This window comes from Aspergillus fumigatus, chromosome 2 (assembly GCF_000002655.1).
Source record: "Aspergillus fumigatus Af293 chromosome 2, whole genome shotgun sequence".
In the NCBI taxonomy this organism is placed as follows: Eukaryota; Fungi; Ascomycota; class Eurotiomycetes; order Eurotiales; family Aspergillaceae; genus Aspergillus; species Aspergillus fumigatus.
Window position 1 is genome coordinate 2,312,832 of NC_007195.1, and position 19,015 is coordinate 2,331,846.

The 19,015-nt window shown below is 51.9% G+C and overlaps 6 protein-coding genes across 6 annotated transcripts; 2 read left to right on the forward strand and 4 right to left on the reverse strand.

The window, feature by feature from the left end:
* Window positions 1-218: 218 nt before the first annotated feature.
* On the forward strand, window positions 219-2,842 carry dppV (dipeptidyl peptidase DppV; the record flags this gene model as incomplete). Its single annotated transcript, XM_750144.1, has 8 exons — window positions 219-283; window positions 354-405; window positions 464-696; window positions 753-1,761; window positions 1,815-2,037; window positions 2,100-2,332; window positions 2,427-2,638; window positions 2,704-2,842. The coding sequence occupies 8 exons, from the start codon at window positions 219-221 to the stop codon at window positions 2,840-2,842; spliced, it is 2,166 nt and encodes a 721-aa protein (XP_755237.1).
* Window positions 2,843-2,921: 79 nt separating this feature from the next.
* vtc4 (putative vacuolar transporter chaperone (Vtc4)) lies at window positions 2,922-5,969 on the reverse strand. The gene is made up of 5 exons (XM_750145.2): window positions 5,727-5,969; window positions 5,196-5,658; window positions 4,881-5,126; window positions 3,505-4,819; window positions 2,922-3,454 (listed from the first exon to the last, which is right to left on the reverse strand). Exons 1-5 carry the CDS (start codon window positions 5,729-5,731, stop codon window positions 3,048-3,050), a joined length of 2,436 nt encoding a protein of 811 aa, XP_755238.2. The 5' UTR covers window positions 5,732-5,969; the 3' UTR covers window positions 2,922-3,047.
* A 574-nt stretch (window positions 5,970-6,543) lies between these two features.
* AFUA_2G09060 (MCM DNA helicase complex subunit MCM4) lies at window positions 6,544-10,366 on the reverse strand. Its single transcript, XM_750146.2, has 5 exons — window positions 9,857-10,366; window positions 8,932-9,804; window positions 8,788-8,859; window positions 7,534-8,726; window positions 6,544-7,468 (listed from the first exon to the last, which is right to left on the reverse strand). The coding sequence occupies exons 1-5, from the start codon at window positions 10,200-10,202 to the stop codon at window positions 6,881-6,883; spliced, it is 3,072 nt and encodes a 1,023-aa protein (XP_755239.1). The 5' UTR covers window positions 10,203-10,366; the 3' UTR covers window positions 6,544-6,880.
* Window positions 10,367-10,803: 437 nt separating this feature from the next.
* Window positions 10,804-15,419, forward strand: AFUA_2G09070 (putative DUF221 domain protein). The gene is made up of 3 exons (XM_750148.2): window positions 10,804-11,584; window positions 11,644-14,096; window positions 14,153-15,419. Exons 1-3 carry the CDS (start codon window positions 11,418-11,420, stop codon window positions 15,154-15,156), a joined length of 3,624 nt encoding a protein of 1,207 aa, XP_755241.1. The 5' UTR covers window positions 10,804-11,417; the 3' UTR covers window positions 15,157-15,419.
* Window positions 15,420-15,516: 97 nt separating this feature from the next.
* On the reverse strand, window positions 15,517-17,176 carry rmt2 (protein-arginine N5-methyltransferase). The gene is made up of 2 exons (XM_750149.2): window positions 17,020-17,176; window positions 15,517-16,900 (listed from the first exon to the last, which is right to left on the reverse strand). Exon 2 carries the CDS (start codon window positions 16,897-16,899, stop codon window positions 15,625-15,627), a length of 1,275 nt encoding a protein of 424 aa, XP_755242.1. The 5' UTR covers window position 16,900; window positions 17,020-17,176; the 3' UTR covers window positions 15,517-15,624.
* Window positions 17,177-17,375: 199 nt separating this feature from the next.
* On the reverse strand, window positions 17,376-18,727 carry AFUA_2G09090 (prohibitin subunit PHB2). Its single transcript, XM_750150.2, has 4 exons — window positions 18,475-18,727; window positions 18,337-18,405; window positions 17,922-18,277; window positions 17,376-17,848 (listed from the first exon to the last, which is right to left on the reverse strand). Exons 1-4 carry the CDS (start codon window positions 18,656-18,658, stop codon window positions 17,522-17,524), a joined length of 936 nt encoding a protein of 311 aa, XP_755243.1. The 5' UTR covers window positions 18,659-18,727; the 3' UTR covers window positions 17,376-17,521.
* Between the last annotated feature and the right edge of the window lie 288 nt (window positions 18,728-19,015).

Here is a 19,015-nt window from a genome sequence, read left to right on the forward strand (position 1 = left end):
CTCGCATGGCCAACGCTGGGGGAAATTAGTGTTAATTTATTGATGACTGATTTTGATTACAGCTTACTATTATGATGATTATCAGATGCAGGGCAAAGTGCGGAGGTGGCCGGGGCAAGCAAGGGAAGACATAAATTGCTCACTGTCCGCACCCAGCTCGGATTCTGGCCCGTCTCTCACGAAAAGGATTCTTTGTTTGATTGAGATCCGAGTCCATCATGGGAGCTTTCCGCTGGCTCTCCATTGCCGCTGCGGCATCGACTGCTTTGGCTCTTACACCTGAGTGAGTGGGATTGTTTACACTTTAAGGCTACAGCTTCGGGCAGTGAATCTAATGAACAACTGATCTACAGGCAGCTAATCACTGCTCCACGGAGGTCTGAAGCTATTCCTGACCCATCTGGTGTAAGTCCGAGTCCACAATTGCTGGCCAATATAAGGATATTGGCTGAGAGAATCATAGAAAGTTGCGGTCTTTTCGACGTCGCAGTACTCATTTGAGACGCACAAACGGACCTCGTGGTGGAGTCTGTTGGACCTGAAGACTGGTCAGACCAAGGTCCTCACCAATGACAGCAGTGTGTCCGAGATTGTCTGGTTGTCCGACGATTCGATTCTCTATGTCAACAGCACCAATGCAGACATCCCCGGTGGTGTTGAGCTGTGGGTGACTCAGGCTTCGAGCTTTGCCAAGGGGTATATACGCCTTCCTGTCACGTCATTCCGAAGGCTATCTAACCGACCTCGCATAGATACAAGGCAGCCTCTCTGCCGGCCTCCTTCTCAGGTTTGAAGACCGCCAAGACCAAGTCTGGCGACATTCGTTTCGTGGCCTATGGCCAATCGTATCCCAATGGAACTGCATACAATGAAGAGCTTGCTACCGCTCCTCTGAGCTCCGCGCGCATCTACGATAGCATCTACGTGCGCCACTGGGACTACTGGCTCAGCACCACCTTCAACGCAGTCTTCTCCGGCACTCTGAAGAAGGGACATGGAAAGAATGGCTACAGCTTGGACGGGGAACTCAAGAACCTGGTTTCTCCCGTCAAGAATGCCGAGAGCCCCTACCCACCGTTCGGTGGTGCGTCCGACTATGACCTCTCTCCCGATGGCAAGTGGGTCGCTTTCAAGAGCAAGGCTCCTGAGCTTCCCAAGGCCAATTTCACCACATCCTACATCTACCTCGTTCCCCACGATGCCTCAGAAACAGCCCGTCCCATCAATGGCCCCGATAGCCCCGGCACCCCTAAGGGTATCAAGGGTGATTCAAGCAGCCCCGTGTTCTCCCCCAATGGCGACAAACTCGCCTACTTCCAGATGAGAGACGAGACGTACGAATCCGATCGTCGCGTCCTGTACGTCTACTCCCTCGGCTCGAAGAAGACCATTCCCAGTGTCGCAGGAGACTGGGATCGCTCCCCCGACAGCGTCAAGTGGACACCCGACGGCAAGACGTTGATCGTCGGAAGTGAAGACCTGGGCCGCACGAGACTCTTCTCTCTCCCTGCCAACGCAAAGGATGACTACAAGCCCAAGAATTTTACCGATGGTGGCTCGGCGTCCGCGTACTACTTCCTACCCGACTCGAGTCTGCTGGTAACTGGCAGCGCCCTCTGGACGAACTGGAACGTCTACACTGCTAAACCGGAGAAGGGCGTGATCAAGAAGATTGCGTCTGCCAACGAGATCGATCCCGAGCTCAAGGGACTTGGTCCTTCTGACATTAGCGAGTTCTACTTCCAGGGCAACTTCACAGACGTGCGTTCCCCCCCTATTAACCTGTAAACCTTTCAATACTTACATGACCACAGATTCACGCCTGGGTCATCTACCCTGAGAACTTCGACAAGTCAAAGAAGTACCCCCTGATCTTCTTCATTCACGGTGGACCCCAAGGCAATTGGGCCGATGGCTGGAGCACAAGATGGAACCCCAAGGCATGGGCCGACCAGGGCTATGTCGTGGTTGCACCCAACCCAACCGGCAGTACTGGATTCGGCCAAGCTCTCACGGACGCCATCCAGAACAACTGGGGTAAGCACCCACTTCCCACCTTTTTTTTACCTGGTTGACAAGCAAATTTTAACGAGGAACAGGCGGAGCCCCCTACGACGACCTCGTCAAATGCTGGGAGTACGTCCACGAGAACCTCGACTACGTCGACACCGACCACGGCGTCGCCGCAGGCGCCAGCTACGGCGGGTTCATGATCAATTGGATCCAAGGTAGCCCTCTGGGCCGGAAATTCAAGGCCCTGGTCAGCCACGACGGCACCTTTGTCGCGGACGCGAAGGTCTCAACCGAAGAGCTGTGGTTCATGCAGCGCGAGGTAGCCCTCCCTCTCCCTCCCTTCCTCCAACAAGCAACCCTTCCCCCCCCCAACGCCGTCCCTTTACTCCAAAACAACTGCTAACTGTCTAAAGTTCAACGGAACCTTCTGGGACGCCCGCGACAACTACCGCCGCTGGGACCCATCGGCACCCGAGCGGATCCTCCAGTTCGCGACCCCCATGCTTGTCATCCACAGCGACAAGGACTACCGGCTCCCCGTGGCGGAGGGTCTCTCACTCTTCAACGTGCTGCAGGAGCGCGGCGTGCCGAGTCGGTTCTTGAACTTCCCGGATGAGAACCATTGGTGAGTTTTTTTGGTTTGGCCTGCTTATAGGCAATTTCCTGTGGAGTTGGCTAATGATTGTGCAGGGTCGTCAACCCCGAGAACAGCCTCGTGTGGCACCAGCAGGCCCTCGGCTGGATTAACAAGTACTCTGGCGTAGAGAAGAGTAACCCCAACGCCGTCAGCCTGGAGGACACCGTTGTCCCGGTTGTGAATTATAACTAGAGGAATGCTACCTTAACCTAGTGGAATACTGTATAGTGTACTTCAGGTTGCAACTACCAAGAAAAGAACCCTTTTATCCATTCCATTTCCGTTCGTCGAGCCCAGCTCATAATCACATTATATTACAACCAAAACAAAGGCCGCACAGTTACCTAGGATTCATGTACAAGCATAACGATCGTACAATTCAGCGAAGTAGTCAAGTCTACAATTCTCCGCCGGCCGATCCCCGACCATGACCAAAGCCCTGGTCTCCGTCGCGAGCGGCAAAGCCAGTCTGACGTACTCTCAGACCAAAGTTCACCAGCATAATAACCACAAGACCGAGTCCGACGACGGTAGGGCCCCATTTCTCATAGTAGACTCGTTTGACGTCGCGGCGCTTGCGGATCTTGTCGACACGCCAGATATACAGCATGAGACTGTAGATGAGGGCCACTGCAGCAAGGATGGTAAACGCCCACGAGGAGACGAAGGTGATGTAGTCGTTGCCGAAGTTGAGTAGAGTCGCAGCAATGGTGCCGAGGAGGATGGAAAATTCGAGCCAGGAGAGGAAGGTTCGCTCGGCGGCGAAATAGACCTTGGGTTCGACGCGGACGGGGACGTGGATGCCTGTATGCGTGAGAATTTGGACTGACAGAAAAGGGCACAAGGATACCTACGTTTACCCTTTGGAGCGACGAATCGCTTGATCGTCCGTTTGTTTCCCATGACGGTGATGCCGTTCTGTTCGGGTTCAGGCATGTCCGTGGGCCGCGGCCCGGGCGCAATGGCCTTGAGCCCATTGATCAGTGCGTGGCCCATACGATGAATGTAGTACTCGACCAGCTTCTGGTAGTAGTAGCCGCCACCGATCCTTCGCGCTTCTTCTAGTTCGTCCGAGTAATTGGACTCCTCGTCCGAATCATACAATGGATAATCTTCGTCGCCGGGGAGTGGCTGGGCGGCGATGCGCTCTTCGATGTCCAGAGCATTGCCGTCGTTGTCTTCGAACAGGTCACTCTGGTCGACCACTGAGTGCTGTGCATCGCGGGTGGCAGCCCTCGTACGCGCCTGGGCCTCGTCCGACTCGTCCTCGTCCGATTCGTCGTCTTCTGGCGTTTCATTGGCGGAAAGAGACGTGCTGGCCAGTGGCCGGGTGATACCGAATCGACGCGTCGCGGGCTTCCTGATGTCTACGTCCATCTGTGGCATCCAGAAGGGAAGAAGGTGGATGCGATCGGGGAACAACGTGGCAGTTCCGTGGATGAACTTGCTGAATTTCGGGACCGCTTCGACCAGGTGACTGGCGGTCAACTCTCGAATCCACTTGGGCGGCTCCTGGCCAGCTTGCGTTTGCAGCTTGACTTCCAGCACCGCGTAAGGGAACCGCTCAACATCCTGGGGCGGCAATTGCGAGAAAGGCCAGTCCACCCCGATGTCCATTCGGCGCCAGTTGTTGCCTGAGCGCTGCCGGCCGTCCAGGTTATCCTCTCGTATCATAGTCAGCTCTGTATCCAGAGAAATTCGAACTCGGGCATCACCCGGAAGCTGGAAGGCTGTGCGATGATAGAAGGTCCGAGTAACAGGTTCCAGCCGACGTGTGATGACCCGGTACTGGATTTCGCGCGCCAACTGTTCCAAGTCGGCAATTTCCTGTTCGCTCTTCTTTCCTTCTTTGCGCATCTTCTCAAAAATGCTCTCGACCGTCATGCGACCCGACAGATAGGCGTTGACATGTTTTTCCTTGAGCGAAAAACGCGCCTTGACCGACTTCTCACCCGTCCAATCTTCACGATGAGTCTTTCGCTCGACGAAGATCTGGTCGCTTTCCATGCCGCCATACCAACGAAGCCGAATGGCCTCTGCCCCTTCAGTCTTTTTCAGACGACCCTCGTATAGCTCCCATGTGTTGGTGTTGTCAAAGTAAATGGATGAAATGGCGGCATCTTTTTCCTCAAACTCCTTGTTGGGATTGAAGACAAGGACAGGAAGGTGCTGTCATAGGAAGTTAGTTTAACGTTTGACGAGATACAAATAAAGACAAAGCTTTGCATACCTTGAGAATGATCAGCTTCAATTCGGTGATATTGTCGGGGTGGACCCAGTATTTAGTGGTCTGGCGGACAAAGTTCTGCTGCGAACCTCCAGCCGCCGAATCTCCCTTGACGGGGTTACCCTTGGTGCGGACCAGATCGTAGAGCTTGGAGAGCTTGACCACGAATGCATCGTAGTTGTCCTTGAAGAAGGGCTTGGCTTTGAGTCGGGCGGCAAAAACCGGCTTGAGATGCCACCCCGTTTGTTTCTAACAAACATTAGCCTCTCGAACGTTGTACCAAAAACATTCAAGAAGAGCTCTAGATGCAGAACATACATCATGCTTCTTGATAATCTTTTGAAACCCTGTGTAATTCAATTGCGTAAACTTGGCGAGATCATGCACATCGGCGATGATGTCACTCAGCACCTGCTCTAGCAGCAGAAAATCCTCATCTGAGGGCGGCGGCTGCGATGTCCGCAGACTCTGCCTCCTCGAATTATTCGCATTATCCAGCCGCGAGACAACATCGGCCACATCCTTCTCGCTGGCCTGGATGCGCCGCACGATCTCCTCGCTCTTGAGCTTCTGGAAATTAAAGACCTTGTCCAGCTCGCTCTCCAGTAGCGACACGAAGCGCTTCTCGTGGTCTTCTGTCCATGGCTTGCGATCGGGTTTGGGGTTTTCGGAGGTAGGTTCGCTGACGTAGCCGGTCTTGAGAGCTTTCTTGAGGTCTTCGTAGGCGATGTAGTACCAGTAGTACTCCTTGATCATGGACGATCGGAGATGTTCTCCGAACCTTGAGGAAGGCGGGGACGGTCAGTCAATGACGGCCCGAGAGCATTGATCGACGAGGAAGTCACTTACTTCATGATGGGCGAGTGGCACGGATGGCGCTGTGCTACTGGAGCTAGGTCGAGAGAATGAGGTTGAATTGAGTTGAGATAGTAGTGGGATAGCGGTTCCGACAAGAGCGGGAGATAGTCAGCATACCCGGACGCAGGAAAAAAAAAAGATTGTAGCAGGAACAGGGACGAAATGAAAGGAAATTGAGCTTCAGTCGATAGAGACTGATTAAAGGGCTACTATAATACCCAAGTGGTGAACAATAGGCGGGTAGATTGCGAGAGACCTGTGGCGGTGGTGCATATCTAGCTTGACGTCTAGACTCGATTGTTCCGAGAGACCTAACCAGTAACCAGCACAAGCTAAAGTCCTAGCTAGTGCAGATAGTCCCAGCCCACCCATATGCTTCTTCCAGCTCCATACGCCAAGCCTGTTTCCCAAGTCCCAGCCTTCCATTCATGGTGGTGTATTATAACCCTGAGTCTCTGTTATTCATATCTATTGAAGTTATTAATGCATGCTCTGCAGCTCTTCCAGCTTATGATTATTTTTGCCTGCAGTGAAATATCACATACTGCGCCTCTTCGTGGATTTCTTCAAGATCCTTGGGATTAATTACGCCTTATCTAACTCGGGCAGTAAGTGGACCGGCAACCAATTGCTGCACGCTAGTATAGTCTGGTTTATGGGTCTGGAGGAAGTCTCACTCTCAGTCTGGCCTCTCACTTTCTTCTATTGCAACATGTGCGCTGTTAGTGAGGGACCGCCCCTGGAGGACATATTACCGCATCTGGGCTAGTGTAATTACCGAGCGTATGGCCCAATACAAGAGCAGGACTTTTTTATTTCATCCCATCCTTAGACCTTCAATCGCGAGCATCAAATGTACGATAGAGATGTAGACAGTCTACAGCAGATCGATCACTGCACCGTCCATGTACATTGAAACCGTAATGGCGCTATTTAGGGTACTCAGACCTAAAGCTGGAGATTCGGTATTGATGTGCAAAGGTAACCATACCTATCATGCCACAGTAACAGCCCAAAACACCCAACACCCATCCATTGCCAGACAACCCGAGAACATGCAGTCAAATCAAGTAGATACCAGTAGAAATTAATTGTAGAAGACCATCCCATCATGTCTCATCATCCCATCCGTTTAGAGAACTGGTCTACAGAAGAGCGCCGCCAATGCGCCGGATACTCCGCCGCGCACCCTCGCCGACCACACTCACCGCTCCCTCAGCCTCCAGCGCTCGAACCGCATCCGCAAACTGGGCTCCATCCACCTCAATGCTGCTGTTCTCGCTTAAGATCCTGAAGACCTCGGCCCAGCGAGCTGCACCGCCACCGCTGCACAGATCATCCACCACAGACAGCAAGGCACGCTTGAGTGCTTCCCGGCTGCGTCTCTCGCTGGCACTAGTGCCCTCCGTCAACAAGCTCATGTCGATCAGACCGGTCCGAGAGTCAGTGGCCGCCTGCTTGATGGCGGAGCGGATCAGGCGCACGGCTTCCTCCACATCATCCGCAGTGACCTCCGGCGATAGCCGCATACGCGCATGCGCTTCCGACAGTCGGATCATGGACTCCAGTTGACGAGTGGTAGCGGTGATACGGCGGTCAGAAGACCGGATGTCATCTCCAAGCTTACGCATGTTAACGTAAGCATCCGACAAGGCTTTACCGGCGGCCGGTGTGAGCACTGGATGGACTTTGGTCTTGGCGTAGGTGATATAGGCTGTAAGGAATTCGATCGGCTGCAGTGAATGAACGGGTCAGTCGATAGCTCGAACACCTGTCAGGTGGTCAGAAAAGCACTTACCAAGATTTCTTGCTCGGCAGCATGCTCAGGTCTGTCTTCCAGGTACATATTGACAAGATGCTTAGCGAGCCGACGATCTTCCTGCTCATCCACTCGGTCCAGCACGAGGTATACCAAGTCGAATCGGGAGAGCAAGGTAGGCGGAAGGTCAATATTTTGAGGAACGGGCAAGTTGGGATTGTACCTGCTACCGATCGGATTGGCGGAAGCCAGGATGCTGGTCCTAGCGTTCAAAGTAGTGATAATGCCTGCCTTGGCGATAGATACTGTCTGTTGTTCCATGACTTCATGCAGAACGGACCGAGTGGATTCGTTCATCTTGTCGAACTCGTCGATGCAACAGATACCGCCGTCTGAAAGAACCAAGGCACCCGACTCGAGGACCATCTGGCGGGTTTCAGGATCGCGGGTGACGTACGCCGTAAGACCAACAGCCGAGGAGCCCTTGCCGCTGGTATACACACCGCGAGGGGCAATCTTATGGACGTAACGAAGAAGCTGGGACTTGGATGTAGATGGGTCACCACAGAGAAGGATATTGATATCTCCACGGTATCGTGGGTTACCACCCTTCTGGAAGGTCTTGTTGGTGCCTCCAAACAACTGAAGCAGGATTCCCTTCTTCACGTCGTCCATCTCGTAGATGCTGGGGGCCAAGGACCGAGAGAGAAGCTCATACAGATCAGGTCTGGTAGCAGTTCGCTTAATTTTCTCTTCCTCCTCCGCAGTGAGCCTACGTGTTTGTTCTGCATCCCCAGCCGCCTGTTCCGAGAGCTCCTGCTCGATGGTCGAGACGTCGATACCCAACTTCTTGCGATCGATCTTCTGAACATGAAGAACATCTATGTACGTCTTGAACAGCGACTTCTGTGTACGCTGGCGAGGATTAACGCGCACAGGGTTGCACCGGAAAATACCGGTCACTTCGACCCGATCACCAGCCTTGCAGACATCCACCAGCTCATCATACACACAAAGGGAAACCGAGTGAGGAGTCTGGCCATCAGGAATGCTGTCAGGTGTTTCCTGCAACTTGATGACCTGCTTGTCGGCAAATACACAGCGGTTATGGATGAGTTGCATCGAGTTTCGTTCCTTACACACTGGACGTGGGCACTCAGTGGGTTCCGCAACCTTTCCACGATCAATGTCGACCTGAACACCATGGTTGCAGACTTGGCAACGGAAGAAAGCTGGAAAGATGAGTCAATTACGATAATCTGATTAGATGGATATCAAGGAGATGTATCGTACCTTCTTTCATATCAGGAATGATGGGTGTCGTTCGAATGACTAAGCCCTTAATGCTTACTAGTTTATCCATGTCTGAAGTAAAGTTAGACAAAAGCCAAATGAAAAAAAAAAAAAAAAAAAAAAAAAAAATATCGTAATGCATACCTGCAGGATCGAGGTCTCTCATATTCACAGTCGAGTCGAGACCAAAAGGCAGAACTTTGAATGCCTTGGTTTCCACTTCACCGACAAGGTCGGGGATCTCGTTCTGTGGCATTCTGCCAGTTTCACTCAGCGCGTCAGAGCTGGGAACAGCGGGACCAGAGCTCAGGCCTCTGTTATGATTCTGGTTTCGTTGGTTCTGAGCCCGCAGGCGCTCCATCTCCTTGATCGCAAGCTCCACCATCACATCCTTCACTGTCTGATCCATCAATGGAATGATCTCTTGAGGATAAGCATGCAACTGATGCCATAGCTTGAGTGTTGATGGGTATGCCTTCAGGTTCTTCGCATCCAAGTTCAAGCTGGTTACTCCAAGTTGCCGCATGGTGCTCAACATGCTGATGTATTCCCGTTCCTCCGCTGAATCACCCATTATACGTGTCTCATCCTCGGTTGCGCCCTCTGCCCACAGACGGTATTTTGTTTGGAAGTTGTAGAGAAAGTTCTTGAATGCGGACATGGAATCCTGGATGGAGATGTTGGTACCCCAAATCACACGGGTTGAGCTACCGCCCAAGGCCTCGGCCTCAGAGGTGTCTGGGTGGATATTCGAGAAGGTGGCATCGGAACGTGGATCGCCATCGGTCGCAGGCATACCATTAGCATCGACAAAAACTCTGCGGCGACGGTTCGGGCTAGAAAGAAAACCACCAGAATGAAGGTCGCTACGGCGGGACACGGCACGGTTGCTCTCGATGCTGGGTCTGGACGAGACGAATAATCCGCTGCTGCTGCTGGGAATGTCGGAACGCCGGGACTGGCGATTCTGAGCTCGAGTTGGACTGGAGCTAGACATATACCGGATGGGGGAGGAGTCTGCGGAGCAGTCAGTATATGTTGACCGTTGCCAAGATAATGCCGACAATACCTCTCATGGTAGGAGCATTTCCTCTAGGTGTCCTGTCTCCTTCATCCATAGTAGAAGATTCTCGCATTGGTGAACTGGGCTCATCCATTCGAACATCTGGTGTTTCCGCACTGCTGTCTGCCTTTGAAGGGGAGGACTGGAAGAACATAGGCGATGACGAGGGAACTGCCGCTTCGCCTCTCAGTCGCCTTGAAGCACGAGGCGTCGCCTGTGACTGTTCATCTGCCGCCCTTGGAGTCGGACTACTGGTCTGGAGCTGACGAGAACGGGTTGACCGCGCGGGAGAAGAGGTTGCCGTGTCCTTGGCTGGGCGGCCCCTACGGCGAGAAGAAGCTGGAGAAGACATGTTGTGTCGGTCCCGATATCAGGAATCTGCTCTATAGCAGTTAATGTTCAAAGGACCGACGATATAGGGAGACAGTAGCGTTGGCGTGTTGAGGTGCTGGTTTGTATTGATGGGAGGGTCAATTTGTTCTCTACCAAGGGAATTTCTTTTCATAGTTGGATTATCCGTCCAACGCGTTGCTACGCGAACACGCGTAAAGAGGTTTCCTAATCTGGACAACGCGAATACCGAGCCACATCACGTGACTAAACCCCCTGACGGATTGTACATTGTGGCTGTGCTATGAATCAGGCACTCAGACCCATGGAAACGACGTCACTCCACATAATAAGGACAGCCAATCAAATGTCATCGCGAGAAAGGAAAACAATGAATCCTTGCCTTCCTTGGAAGCTACAGAGCCCGATCAATTTAGGAAGTGCAACAAGTGCAACAGGTGCAACAAAGGAAAGAACAATCAATCGACCCTCAAAAATGCCTCAGGTATCTACACTCTGTAAGAGATCTCATTAGCGAAAATAGATACGAGTATCTAATCAGGGTCAATATTCGGGGCACTTTCTGGCCAATCCTTCAGAAATGTCGGGAGAGTACGAAACAGTAGTTTCCCCTTGTTATTGGACCTATTGTTCAGGAAGCGCCGTTGCATTCGTCTTTGGTTTTAGCAGGCGCTTGATGTCATTTTAGTCCAATGAAGTAACTAACCTAGGGAGTAGTGATCGACCATCCCCAGCGAAGTTCCACAAATGATCGCATCGTCAGCTCCTTGAGCTAGCGTTAATCTAGACGGTGAAATCGGTCGAATTAGGAAGTTCTTAGTGCCACTGTTGTCATTATTTTATCTGTGCCCTTGGCGCATCTCAGCTTGTCAAGACCTTGTTTGTTGCATGTTCACTCGTTATTGGCTCCCTGTATGTACTCTATTCTTTATATATAAGGATCTGGTCTCTTTATTTGCGGGATGTTTCACATCTGCTCGATCTGCTGAATGATTGTCGACAATGGGTTTGCAGTGATGAACTCTGTTTCCTTGCATCCATGAGCGGTGCATTATTCTCTCTAATCTTAAGATTCGACGTGCGTTCTTCTAACGAAGGCTCCCTCGATCTCAATTAATCTTTCTCGAAGACAACATCATTGTGAACACTGCAGATCATTTTTTTCAGAGCGTCGCCAGAAATTAACTCCAGCGCATGAGCACCATTGCTCGCAGAGATGGTGACCGATCTTGGGCAGGCTCTGGAGCATGCGGGTGGGAACGGTCGAAGGAGTGAGGGTGTCAACATTCAGACGTTTTTGGCTTCGCTTGCAACTGCAGTGATAGTCTTTGCTGTTGAATTCTTGCTGTTTTTGCTTCTCAAAGGCAAACTCACTCGTATCTAGTGAGTGTCACTGACAATGTCCGTATCGGTACTTCCGCTAACATTGGGCTTCTCCATAGTCAACCTAGAACGTATTTGGTCCCGGACAGAGAGCGCACAAAACCGTCCCCGCCGGGTTTATTTAGCTGGGTTGGGCCTGTCTTTCGCACCTCTAGTTCCGAATTCATCCAGAAATGTGGCCTGGATGCCTACTTCTTTCTGCGGTACTTGCGAATGCTTCTCAAGATCTTCGTTCCGCTAGGTTGCATTGTGTTGCCCGTCCTATTGCCCCTGAACAAAGTCGATGGAAAAGACCGGAACTTCAAAAATGCTACTGGTACAGGTGACACATGGAATGTCACTGGCCTTGACCAATTGGCCTGGGGTAATGTGGCTCCAGAGCACGTTCAGCGCTACTGGGCGCATCTGATTATGGCCATCATCGTTATTGTCTATGTGTGCGCCGTATTCTTCGATGAGCTGAAAGGTTATATTCGCCTTCGGCAGGCCTACTTGACTTCCCCACAGCATCGACTTCGAGCCTCTGCAACAACAGTGCTGGTAACAGCCATCCCAGACAGCTGGCTGTCGGTGGAGGCTTTGGAGTCACTGTATGATGTTTTCCCGGGTGGCATCCGAAATATATGGATTAATCGCAATTTTGACGATCTGAACGAGAAGGTGAAGCAACGTGATGCGCTAGCATTGAAGTTGGAGTCTGCAGAGACGGACTTGATCATTAAATGCAAGAAAGCTCAATTGAAGCAGGCGAAGGCCGCAGCGAAGAAGACAGGAATGAGTGCCAAGGAGGTAGAGGGGAAGCAGAAGCAGGCCACCGACGAGCATGCGCTGCAACTAGCTGCAGGAGGCGGTATCAGCTCTGGTGATCCGCACCAAGCTCACACATTGAACCAGATTTTGCATCGCGATGTTCATGGGAAGCATCACGACGAACCTGGAGAGCCTAAAAGGCGCAAGCCTTTCGACCCAGCTGTGGAAGCGGTAGGGATGGTCGGCCAAGGTGTCGGCAAGTTAAGCAGATCCGTTCTGGGAACTCTAAAACGGGTGGAGGGCGACATCGACAGCACTCTGACTCGGTCAGGGGGCTATATACCAGACACTGGGACTACTGCACCTCTCCAACAAAGAGCGCCGGATGTCGAAACGAACAACGCAGAGCAGCCCGATCCTTGGCGACCAAGCAACGATAGCATCGCCCCATCGATTGAGAATGGAAATGCAGCGTCTATGAATGAGAATGGCGCACCATCCAATGCTCCTCGTAGCAGATCGGACTCCAAGCCAAGACGGCCCTTCTGGAAAAGTCGAGTTTCTAGCAGCTATTCGAAAGCGAGCAACAGGACAGAACCGGACGAGTTTCCACTCACGGCTCCAGAGGATCCGGCCGAAGGAGAAGCTGCAAACGAAGAGAGATCGCACAATAATGAAAAGCAAAAAGGCAAGGAGCCCAGAGGCCGGAGAGAAGGCGACGAAGTCGACGGTGAGGAGTATCCGGTGGCGTACAATGAAGACTTTGACAGTGAAGACTATGGAGAGCCTCTATGGAAAAAGTACATCCGGGAAAAGGATCGTGACACAATGAGGTTGCCGATCTTTGGTCTCAGTTGGATGCCTTCCCTCTGGCTCATTGGCAAAAAGGTCGACACAATAGACTATTGCCGGAAAGAAGTCGCTCGCTTGAATCTGGAGATTGAAATTGACCAGCAACACCCCGAGAGATTTCCCCTCATGAATTCAGCATTCATACAGTTCAACCACCAGGTAGCTGCTCATATGGCTTGTCAGGCTGTCAGTCATCACCTGCCAAAACAAATGGCCCCTCGCATCGTGGAGATCTCGCCGGACGATGTGATTTGGGACAACATGTCAATCAAATGGTGGGAGCGCTATCTGAGGACTTTCGGGATTCTCGCGATCGTCTGCGCCATGGTGGTTGGTTGGGCGTTCCCCGTCGCGTTCACTGGTTTGCTGTCTCAATTGTCTTACCTGGAAAATGCCTTCACATGGTTATCGTGGATCTCCAAACTGCCAGACTGGCTCATCTCTGCCATCCAGGGTATCTTGCCCCCACTTTTCTTAGCCATCTTGATGGCGCTTCTGCCCCTGATTCTCCGATTTCTCTGTCGAGCTCAAGGGTTACACACAGGCATGGCCATCGAACTTACCGTTCAGAACTACTTCTTCGCTTTCTTGTTCGTCCAATTGTTCCTGGTCGTTGCCATCTCGTCCAGTTTCTCGACGATCATCGACAATGTCACAAACGTCACCAGTTGGCCGGAATTATTGGCCCAAAACATCCCCTCCTCGAGCAACTATTTCTTCTCGTATATGATTCTACAGGCGCTGTCAGTGAGTGCGGGAGCTCTAGTACAGATCGTTAGCTTGTTCAGCTGGTTTATTCTAGCACCCTTACTAGATAACACGGCAAGAAAGAAATGGGGACGCACAACGAACTTGAATCAGATGCAATGGGGAACATTCTTTCCGGTCTATACTACTCTCGCATCGATCGGTATGTTTAACCCCACAGGGACTACTTCTGACGTAGCTAATGCGCGAAACACACAGGTTTGATCTATTGTGTGATCTCCCCTTTGATCTTGGTCTTCAACGTCATCACCTTTGGCCTGTTCTGGTTCGTGTACAGATATAACACGCTGTACGTCACCAAATTCCGTTTTGATACTGGCGGACTACTATTCCCGCGCGCGATCAACCAGCTCTTCACGGGGTTATATGTCATGGAACTCAGCTTGATAGGGCTGTTCTTTTTAGTCCGTGACGTGGATGGCAACGTGGCCTGCGAAGGGCAAGCAATATGCATGATCGTGGTCCTGATTCTCACAGTCGGGTACCAGATCCTTCTGAACGAAGCTTTTAGCCCCCTAATCCGTTACTTGCCGATCACCTTGGAGGATGATGCTGTTCGTCGTGATGAGGAGTTCAGCCGCGCTCAGCGCGCCCGACTTGGCTTTCCTGAGGAAGATCAGACAGACACGATCGAGCATCAGCTGGCAGAGCGGGAACATCAAGAGCACGAAGCAGACAGGAGGGCCCACGAGATTGAATTGAAGAACATTGAAGCATGTTCTGGGCGCCGAGCATCGACTCAGACAGGGACTCTCCAGAACAACCGCCATCATTCGTGGGCAGATCGGTCTTCAAAAACACGTTCCAAATATTTTGGGACTCCTTCGAGCGGTTCAGTGCCAACATTACAGAGAGTCCGTGAGAAGATTGCGCATGATGCCGAAGCCCAAGGCTCTCCTCCGGGAAACATCGGCCACGCATTGTTTGCCGGTATTCATGATGAATTGGAGGACCTTACACCAGATGAGCGTGATCAACTGACTCAGCGAGCGTTTCAACATGACGCTCTACGGGCAAAACGTCCTGTGATATGGATTCCGCGAGACGATCTTGGGGTAAGCGATGATGAGATTTACCGAACTCAACGGTTCAGCAAGCACATCTGGATCAGTAACGAGTATCAGGCACTGGACGGCAAGTGCCGTACTATCTTCAGCCGCAGTCCGCCGGATTTCTCAGAAGTTGACCTCATTCAGTTATAGATACCTTTGTCTTCTATGATTTCCTGTCCGCAAGCAAGCATACATCGGAGTTTTCTTTGGCAATCATTCTTCTTCAACCCGTCTCGTTCTTCGCTTTTTTGAATGTTCTCTTCCCATTTGAGTTGGCGATGCGCATTGATCACCACGGAGTTTTCCTTGCATGCTAAGACAACATGGCCAGACTTGGTCAATCACATGTAAATAGGCGATGTTAGAGTGTACATAGTCGCTTCAAGATCATTCCTTCTTGCCGACCAGTCGCATGAATATAGTTTAAATTCGTGTATAATATAAGCTGGCGACGAGTGTGGCTCTGATACGTAGCTTGCAATGTAAAACCTCTACCAGAGGTTGGCATATGAAAGCAGAAACTCTTGTTGCTAAGGACAAAAACGTGTGTCGTAAGAGTCATTGAGATGTCCAACTAAAATACCATATCTGTCTATTGATTATCCAAGGGTATATCCATTAATCCATAAACTTACACAAGGGCAGGCGATAATTGTCAACCACCCAGTACGGTCTGCGCACACCAGTCCACTCTCCCTCGAGCTTGGGCACCTTGATCTCTTCCCACTCTACATCAAACCCGGCTTCAAAAAGATCCATCTCTACCACTTTCTGATAGACATCGTAGCTAATCTGCCGATCAGCCCCCATGCCATTGAAAAACCCCCATTTGCCATCCTGCTCCAACAACCCAATTACCTGCTCGCTGAAGAACTCCCGAAAATCAGCATACGACTCAGCAAAGGTGTCGTAGTAGATCGCATCAAAGGTCTCGCCCTGCGCTACGAGCGCAGGCAGGATATCCTGCCAGCGACCCTCATGGATCACCACGCCGGGCTTTTCGTGCCAGCCTTTCCGCTTCATCTCCGCCACGACGTCCGGGTGCGCTTCGACGATGTGGTGCGCGGCCGGCGACTGCTCCTGGATGAAGCCGTCGACGATGCCCATGCCGTGGCCGATGTTCATGACGCGCAGCCCTGTAGTGGGGAGCAGCTTCTTGGCGGATCGGGACATGATCTCCGTCTCCCAGGCCATCATCACGCCGTTCTGGTCCTGGTCGAGCAGTCGGTCGTTTGTGAAGGTGAGGTTCGAATCAAGGTAGCGCGAGCTTGTGACGTCTGGTCCTGGTCCTTCTGTGCTTGCCTCGGCGGCGCTGGCGTCGGCCGCGGTCGTCTCGACTAATTCCGGAGCCCCATCCTGATCCTCTTCTGCAGCGGGTTCGTTGGCGGCGTCCTCGCCTTGTCCCGTTTCTTGATCGTCCTCGTCATCAGAGAGCGGCTCGTACCCATCCAACCGGTTGAGAAGGAGCTCTGCCCGCACACCCGCATCCACAATCATCTCATACAGCTCGGTTAGCCCCAACCGCCGCGCGATACACCCTGGCGTCTCGTCATTCAGATCGAGGTCATTCCAGATCGCGCCCTCCTGCAGTAGGTACTTGACTGTCTCCGCGGCGGATTGCACGAGACTCTTCTGCTCTGTGCTAGCGCTGCTCGTCTCTCCATTGACGCCATTGGTCTCTGTTTGCGCCTCGTCGGGCTCGCAAGCTGCGATCGCTGCGTGGAGAGGCGAGAAACCTGTCTCGGGGTCCTTCACGTTGGCAGGGTTGCCGTCTTTGTCGTTGGAGCGGATGAGGCGGCGGAGCTTGGGGACGTCGTGTTGCGAGGCGGCGAGGAGGATTTCTTGGACGGTGAGATCGACATTGGAGCCAAAGTCCGCGAGAGGGTCGGCCATTCTGTATCTGGAAGTCAGTAGCTTTCTCACGGTCTGATTGTAGATACGCGGGTATGGCAAGCAACGAGGCTGATGGAGAATCTGTCTGAACTCTGGAGAATCCTGGATCAGAAGACGTACATGTTGTGTGTTTTCTGGGGATGCAATTGGCTGGACCCTGAACAAGTGTTAATTTCCACTTCTTGCTGAGAAAGAGATATGTGCAGACCTCCGATATTGAGAAAAAAATGAGTCCCGCCCACCGACCGCTTTTATCGCATCCCCGCAATGCTTATCCGTCCACTCTTTGATAGAAGAGCGGACAGGCGTCATCGACGACGAAGAGAGAATGTTTACGTGAAGATCTCGATTTCCAGTTGGTTGTAACAGCGCTTGCTGCTAAGATTAGAGGGCTATTGGTTACTGTCAGCAGCGGATAGGTTCTACAAGGAATTCCGAGAAAGGCTCCGCGGCCATTGCCGTAGAAGATGCAACAGTAGAGAAGAGAAACAATTCGCCAGGTTGCACTGAAATCCTGAAGATCAACTATTTATACAGTAACATGTTCCACATCCTAGATCGCGACCCGAGCGATTGCAATAGCGCCAGTAATTCTGATCCGAGAGTCCCCAAGAATATGCATTTACTTCGATTCGTCTCCGCGTGATGCGTTGACATTGAGACCCAGACCCTGGGTGTCAAGATACAGCTTGTTCTTTCCGCCACTCTCGTGCAGGATCTGGGCAATCTGCCTCGCGTTTTCGATCCTACGGAGCTCGATGTAGCTCTTGCTCTTCTTGATTGCGTCACCGATAAGCTCAGCAGAGCGGGCCTCACCCTGGGCACGGACAATGAAGGCCTGCTTCTCCTGGCGGGCCTTGTCGACGAGGAAGGCAGCGCGCTGGGCCTCCTGCTGAGCTACTTGCTTGGCTTCGACAGCGGCGGTAAATTCGGGGGAGAAAGTCAGGTGCTACAAAGCCGCAATTAAACAGATTAGTTATATAAGCAACAATTGGGGATGCACGAGTCAAAAGGGTGCGTACAGTAAGAGACACATCGTCTAGAGCAATGTTAAAGCGGGCCGCCCGGCGAGCAAGGTTGTCCCGAACAAGTCTCGCAACATTCTCACGCTGTGTAATTAGCTGGCTCGCGTTGAATTGCGCAACCACGCTCTTGAGAACTTCATTAACGATGGAGGGAAGGACGCGCTCATCAAAGTCGGTGCCGAGGGTACGGTAGATCTGAGGAAGGGCATCTACTCGAGGCCTTGACAGAACACGGCAGGTGATGTTCACCATCTGCAAGTCCTTGGTACCCGTGAGGGAAGCGATGTTCCGTGGCTTCGCGCGCACGTCGTAGATGATCGGTGTTTCAATCCATGGGATTCGGAAATGTGTTCCTAAAGTACGTAAAGGGCTTTGTGAGATGATTTCGCCGTATGAGTAATGGCATCGGTACCTTCGTTGTAGATTTCTTTCTTGACTCCGCCGATTCTCGAGTACTTGATGGCACGGTGACCACCATCGACTGATGAGCGAATGACAAGTCAGCACTTCTGTACTCCACCATTTTCCGTGAGAAGAAATGCAATCTCACCGTTGAAGAGCGAGTTCGACAAAGCCCATCCACCGAGACCGAGCACGATGAGAGCTCCAGATACTCCGAAGCCGCCGCGACCTCCTCCAGGAAATCCACCTCCAAAACCAAACCCTCCTTTACCTGCACGGTTCTGCAGGATTATCTGAAGCCGCTCCCACTGTTCCTTAGGATTCCGAGCCATGATTGTGGTTGAAAGATGTGAAGCTAACGTCGGAGAAGTGAGATGTGGATGAACCCGGCACTTTGAGGTTCGATCAAAAGTTCGGCCACCGCCTGGAGACAGACAGCTCAAACAAGACAAAGCGTTCGGTCCTGCTCGCGGCTTTTCTTCATTGTTGCAAGGCTTTTTACATCAACACAGATCTCGAGCTTTGAACTGATGAAATTGTTACTTATCTAGAACATCCTACCATATATCTGTAATTTCATTTTACGTTTGCGTTCTACCATTACTCGCCTGGCCCTCCAAATCCTGCCATTGAGTCACGTCACGCGCTCAGCTCAAAGCTTACCTTCAGGACTAGAGCTCATTCGAAAT

Coding starts and splice junctions, on each gene's coding strand:
- AFUA_2G09070 (XM_750148.2), top strand. CDS start 11,418: ATGGTGACCGATCTTGGGCAGGCTCTGGAGCATGCGGGTGGGAACGGT. Junction 11,585..11,643: donor GGCAAACTCACTCGTATCTA/GTGAGTGTCACT, acceptor GCTTCTCCATAG/TCAACCTAGAACGTATTTGG. Junction 14,097..14,152: donor TACTACTCTCGCATCGATCG/GTATGTTTAACC, acceptor CGAAACACACAG/GTTTGATCTATTGTGTGATC.
- AFUA_2G09060 (XM_750146.2), bottom strand. CDS start 10,202: ATGTCTTCTCCAGCTTCTTCTCGCCGTAGGGGCCGCCCAGCCAAGGAC. Junction 9,805..9,856: donor AAATGCTCCTACCATGAGAG/GTATTGTCGGCA, acceptor ACTGCTCCGCAG/ACTCCTCCCCCATCCGGTAT. Junction 8,860..8,931: donor GAGAGACCTCGATCCTGCAG/GTATGCATTACG, acceptor ACTTTACTTCAG/ACATGGATAAACTAGTAAGC.
- vtc4 (XM_750145.2), bottom strand. Junction 5,127..5,195: donor AGATTATCAAGAAGCATGAT/GTATGTTCTGCA, acceptor AATGTTTGTTAG/AAACAAACGGGGTGGCATCT. Junction 3,455..3,504: donor CGTCGCTCCAAAGGGTAAAC/GTAGGTATCCTT, acceptor TCACGCATACAG/GCATCCACGTCCCCGTCCGC.
- AFUA_2G09090 (XM_750150.2), bottom strand. CDS start 18,658: ATGGCTCGGAATCCTAAGGAACAGTGGGAGCGGCTTCAGATAATCCTG. Junction 18,406..18,474: donor GTCGAACTCGCTCTTCAACG/GTGAGATTGCAT, acceptor TTCGCTCATCAG/TCGATGGTGGTCACCGTGCC. Junction 18,278..18,336: donor GAAAGAAATCTACAACGAAG/GTACCGATGCCA, acceptor TACGTACTTTAG/GAACACATTTCCGAATCCCA.
- rmt2 (XM_750149.2), bottom strand. CDS start 16,899: ATGGCCGACCCTCTCGCGGACTTTGGCTCCAATGTCGATCTCACCGTC.